General features: G+C 45.6%; 1 protein-coding gene across 4 annotated transcripts in view; it reads right to left on the bottom strand.

Moving 5' to 3' along the window:
• Positions 1-1,027: 1,027 nt before the first annotated feature.
• Positions 1,028-6,000, bottom strand: part of NRF1 (nuclear respiratory factor 1) — a 140,942-nt gene continuing 135,969 nt past the window's right edge. For all 4 annotated transcript variants that reach the window (XM_004463234.4, XM_071215275.1, XM_004463236.5 and 1 more), the window contains one exon: positions 1,028-3,045. In XM_004463234.4, the coding sequence (XP_004463291.1) occupies positions 2,882-3,045 (164 nt within the window). In that variant the 3' untranslated portion in view covers positions 1,028-2,881. The remainder of the gene's footprint in view (positions 3,046-6,000) is intronic.

The following is a 6,000-nucleotide window of genomic DNA, read 5'->3' as shown; positions in this document are numbered from 1 at the left end:
AAAAACAACAAAAAAGAACCCAGAATCCTGACAGCTTGTTTGCGGCCACCTGCCCAAGTGGCTGGCACAAAAAGCAGGGTATTCTAGAGGCAGATACATCAGGTTTGAATCTAGTAAGACACCAGTGAAGACTGATAAAGAGGCACTCTAGATATCCAGAGTTCCATGAATGGCCAGTAGCAGCGATATTTGGTTGACTTGGCCGGAAACCTCTTTTTCTGATCCATCCTCTCTGGTGAAAACAGCTGATTGTGTGCCATTCGTGCAAGAACGAGATGTAGATAATTGGTTTTACTGAACCACAATCAAGCATCGAAGAAAACACTCTGTGGCCTTCCCAAGTCAATTATTCTAATCATCACCAGGAAACCAACCAAAAGATGCAACAACAAAAAGAAAGGGGTGGAAGTGGCAAGGAGGGCAGGTCATTCCAGACGGGTGTGTGCATAAGCACAGAGGAGCAAACTACTGGAGGGCTTAGGAAGGGCTTAAAGCCAGAAAGAGTTGTCATGTTTAGGCAGTGCGCTGTGTGAGAAACCGATAAGTGAGGAGGAAAGGAAACAAAAGGCTTGGGGCCTATGTTTAGAAGAGGACAATCCACTCCTACATTAAACGCTCATGTTGGGAGATGAAGTAGAGGCACCATCACCAACCCTGATAGAAAATCAACTCCTAAAAAGAGAACTCCAGGGTAGCGGTTTTCAAACTATCCTTACAATTTTTCAAACTAAATCCCAACCCCCATATAAAACTGGGGGGGGGAGGAGTAGTGTTTGTTTGGAAACAAACAAAAAACTCCAAAGCCTCCATTCAGTGGAGCTGCTCCAGTGAGCAGGAGGCCCCTCTCCTGTCCTCAGCTTCCCTCCTTAAGGAGCTTTGCTATGTTCCAAGGAACACAGATGGAAAACTGCTGATCTTGAGTACCAACAACTTTCAAAAAGCAAAAAAAGCCACCCCAAAAGATAGTTCCTTCTGCTTTAAGAGGCCAAGTGCTCCTAGAGAGATGAACAGTTCCACTTCCTGTTGCCACATTTTTAACTATTTATTGATGAGGCAGTAATAGACAATGGAAAACAACACAGAATCCATGCTCTGCTACTGGGGTTTTGCTTTTTTCTTCTTCTTCTTGGCAATTTCTCAGACTATTAGGTTATTTCACCACAAAGGAACATGGACTTTAAAGTCCCTGGACAGTTTCACAATGATGGTAAAAAATAATAATTAAAAAAAAATAACAAATTATAGACCTAGGACTGTATATATGTAAATTTCCCTTCCCTCCCCCCATTAATTACAGAAAAAAAAAAAACATACAAAGAACATTGGATAGTTTTATATAAAACAAGCAAATACAAGAATTTGAAACTTTCTCAAAGGCTGGGCAAGACATGAAGAATCTTTTAATGTCGCATTAAAAAAACACATTAAATACACTATCACGCATGTGGGGGGACCTGGGAGGAGGGCGGGAAGAGTTGTCCCTGTACTCAAGGAGCAGAGATTTGGCCTGTCAAGAAGTCAGGTGAATTTAGCCACTGGAGATTCAGGGCTTGCAGCTGAGAAGTTGCAGAATTTAGTAGTTAAAAAATACTCAGACCAATCAATGCCTGTTAGTAGGAAAGCTGTGTGGGGCCTGGGCCCACCAGGAGTCACTGGGATAATGTGCCTCCAAATACACAAGAGCTCCTTCTGAAGCAGGGCTGAACTAGGGGTGCAGGAAACATCCCCAGTCCTTTTCTAATACACCACTGTGATGTGACGGCCAGCCTTGTGTGAGCCAGACGCACCTTCCAGTTCCAAAGCCTCCTCTGGAGAGCTCTGAAAGTAACGGGAAAGGAGAAAATGGCTCCTACTGGGGGGTCCTGGCCTATGAAGGTTTTTTCTCCCTCCTTCCATTGCCCTTCCAGCCCCTCCTACGCCCCTCCTCACCCCACGCACCCACAGGCACACTCATGCGCACACACTCCTCAAACCCTTAATACTTCTGTTACCTTCAGTTCATATACTTGACCAATTGAGGACTGACCTTAAAACCAAAGCAACATTTTAAGAGTCATGAGATTAAGAAGGCTTTCTGGGAAGGGGGAAGAGATGGAAGGCCGAGGAAAACCCTCTTGTCCCTGCCTGGGAGCTTTAAGGACATTCACCTGCCTGCGGCAAGGTCAGCACCTGGGCCAGCCCAAGGAGCATCGAAGCTGCCAGACCACACGGCCCCTGGACACTGCACGCACATTTTCTGGACCCCACCCCATCCTGGAACCTCCTTCCATAGGTGAATCGAGCAGGGAGAGTTCTGGGCGGTCACTGGGAGGCAGCTTTGGTTAAGAGCATGGTCACCTCCGCCTGAGTTTGTCAGTAGCTCAACGCATGACCCTGGTATGAACAAAAACCGGGTGACTGTGTCTGGCCACGTACCCTACCACCCACTAAACTGGGTGAATTATTTTCCCACAGCTCACCTTGATTTCATACAGATAATTCCATGCGGGTTTCTCATATATATATATATATATATATATTTTATATATATATGTAAATGTGTGTGTCCATATGTACACATATACATATATTCACACTCTCACATACACACACATAAGTATACACACATGTTTCCGCAGAAAGAAGTCCTGCCATAATTTGGCTTTTTCAGGACAGTGAAATTGACAACGCCGTATCTTACTCCACTGATCCCAGAAAATCACAAGTGGTGCTTAAAAAAATGCAATTCCAAAATCTGCTGCTTTTCTTCCTTTTAAAAAAAAAAGGTTAACAAAACTTTTCTTCCAAAGTCGAGAGACTTAATTCCATTTGATTGCACCTCTGCAAACGTGTAAAAAATTTTGAAGTAGATTAGAAAACGAAGCCATGATATGGCTGCATGTCACTGTTCCAATGTCACCACCTCCACAGCCTGGCCGTCCATGGTTACTGCGCTGTCTGATATCCTGGTGGTCACGGGGGCCATGGCCACCTGCACTGGCCCATTGCCCTGGGCCAGGCTGGTAACCACCGTCTGGTACATGCTCACAGGGATCTGGACCAGGCCTGGGGAGACAAAGGGAGGACACGTTAGTGGGGGCCATGCTCAGGAACCAGGGGCTGGGAGAGGGCCCGCCAGTGCCTGCCCTTCAGGGCACTGCTGTTTTGACAGCCCTAGGTAATCACATACCCACTGCCCAGTCACATATAAATGGCTTTTCGCACCCAATTTTAATTTTTTAAAACAGGCTACCAGGAAAGAAAGGCTTGAGAAGTTGTGGAACACATGCCTCAAGGCTGGGCACCCCAACTTGCCAGAAGATGACCCTGCACAGGTCCTTCAGGTCCTTCAGATGTGAACTCCTCGTCCCTGAAGCCCATCCTTTCTGCCTTTCTTCCTCTGTGAACAGGCCCAAATTCATTCTTTTTGATATTCTTTTATATTGCCTTCTTCAACTCTCTTTTTGCCCACATTCAAGTTACTCTCAGCTTGAAAAGAGAAAATTCCTCCCTTCATTCTGTCCTGTCCTCTGGCCACTGCTCCATCTATGTCCTTCCTTTCAGAGTCAAGCTTATTAAAAAAGTAGCCTATCAGTAGGGGGAAAAAAAAAAGTAGTCTAGGTCATTGGTTTCTTGATTTTTAGATTTCTTTTTTTTTTTAAAGATTTATTTATTTATTTAATCCCCCCCCTCCCCTGGTTGTCTGTTCTCTGCGTCTATTTGCTGCGTCTTGTTTCTTTGTCCGCTTCTGTTGTCGTTAGCGGCACAGGAAGTGTGGGCGGCGCCATTCTTGGGCAGGCTGCTCTTTCTTTCGTGCTGGGAGGCTCTCCTCACGGGCGCACTCCTTGCGCCTGGGGCTCCCCTACGCGGGGACACCCCTGCGTGGGGCGGCACTCCTTGTGCGCATCAGCACTGTGCATGGGCCAGCTCCACAGGGGTCAAGGAGGCCCGGGGTTTGAACCGCGGACCTCCCATGTGGTAGACGGATGCCCTAACTACTGGGCCAAGTCCATTTCCTGATTTTTAGATTTCATAGACAAAATTTTAAAATAGATTTTATGGCCAAATAGATTTGGCCCAATGGATAGGGCGTCCGCCTACCATATGGTAGGTCCAAGGTTCAAACCCAGGGCCTCCTGACCGTGTGATGAGCTGGCCCATGTGCAGTACTGATACATGCAAGGAATGCCGTGCCATGCAGGGGTGTCCCCTGCATAAGGGAGCCCCACGCACAAGGAGTGCGCCCCATAAGGAGGGCTGCCCAATGCAAAAAAAGTGCAGCCTGCCCAGGAATGGCACCGCACACATGGAGAACTGACGCAGCAAGATGACGCAACGAAACGAGACAAATTCCGGGTGCCATTGAAAAGAATACAAGTGGACACAGAAAAATACACAGCGAATGGACACAGAGAGCAGACAACTGGGGGTGGGGTGGGGAAGGGGAGAGAAATTTAAAAAAAAAATCTTAAAAAAATAAAAAAATAAATAAAAACAACACATTTCCAGTTAAATCAGACAGAATAAATATACACATCTATCTCTTTGTCTTGAAACTAAACATATTTTTAGAAGATGCAAGCAAAAGTACAGTAGCTTTGACATAGCAGAGAGAAGGAAGCTATAACTCCTGTGTCCAGAGAGGGGTACACTAAGAGAAGCAAGTTGGCTTACCCACAGACTTTGGAGGACTCATGACTTGGAGGCCTAGCTACTGCAGAAAGAGGGGTAAGGCTGAAAACAGGAATTAGCTGAAGGTTTGTATTCAACCGATTGGACCAGTCAATCCCTCAACCCACCACTCAGACACACAAGACCTCTGTCCTCAGGACATCTGCAGTTCATTCCCTGTATTAAGAAACTGACCTGGAGAGGTCCGAAGAAAAGACCTATAGATAATGATATTTGGTGGATGGAGAGACAATGAAAAAATCTCATCTGTTGTCTTACTACTCACATTGAAGCCCATGGCTCAACAAGCTGTGCCCTTGCACATGCTGTCTCCAATCAGTGTCTCAACATCACACTCTTAAAGAACACAGAGGTCGGAGAGACAATGTGTGGAGCAGAAGAAAACAAGAACAAAATGTACCCCCAAACTCTAATATCCTCAGAGAGATAAGAGAAGATTTGTATCATAAGAATGGCATTCTATCAAAAAAGGAGTATGAGAAAATTTTAAAAAGAGCCCTTTAAAATAAGAAATCCAGTGGGTGAAATAAATTCAGAAGGATCAGAAAATAAAGTCAAGGAAATCTTCCAGAGAGTAGAGAAAAGATAAAAAGGACAGTAGGAGAGAAAATATGAGATGTATAAAGAATCCAGGCAGTCCCACCTCTGATAAGAAAATTCTATAGAGAAAAGAAAAAATTGAAGGTAGGAAATTATCAGAGATATTTTAAGTAAGTTTCCAGAACTGACATGAGTTTCAGATTTAAAAGGCCCACTTGATATCCAGTACAACAGATGGAAAAGATCTAGATACTCTTTTAAAGAGATATTTTTGCCAAATTTTGGAATACTAGGGAAAAAGAAAAGACCCTAAAAGCTCCCAGAAAGAGAAACGGACTTTGGCCCAGTGGTTGGGGCGTCCGTCTACCATATGGGAGGTCCGCGGTTCAAACCCCGGGCCTCCTTGACCCGTGTGGAGCTGGCCCATGCGCAGTGCTGATGCGCGCAAGGAGTGCCGTGCCACGTGAGGGTGTCCCCCGCGTGGGGAAGCCCCACGCGCAAGGAGTACGCCCGTGAGGAGAGCCACCCAGCGTGAAAAGAAGGAGCAGCCTGCCCAGGAATGGCGCCGCCCACACTTCCCGTGCCGCTGACGACAACAGAAGCGGACAAAGAAACAAGACGCAGCAAATAGACACCAAGAACAGACAACCAGGGGAGGGGGGGGGAATTAAATAAATAAATAAATCTTTAAAAAAAAAAAAAAAAAAAAAGCTCCCAGAAAGAAAAGAAAAAGGTCATATACAAAGATCTAGGACTCAGAACAGAGTGAGGTTTCTCAACAGCAATCTA

This window comes from Dasypus novemcinctus, chromosome 5 (genome assembly GCF_030445035.2).
Source record: "Dasypus novemcinctus isolate mDasNov1 chromosome 5, mDasNov1.1.hap2, whole genome shotgun sequence".
NCBI lineage: Eukaryota > Metazoa > Chordata > Mammalia > Cingulata > Dasypodidae > Dasypus > Dasypus novemcinctus.
The sequence above is the reverse complement of the archived record's forward strand: the minus strand, read 5'-3'. Positions and strand labels throughout refer to the sequence as shown.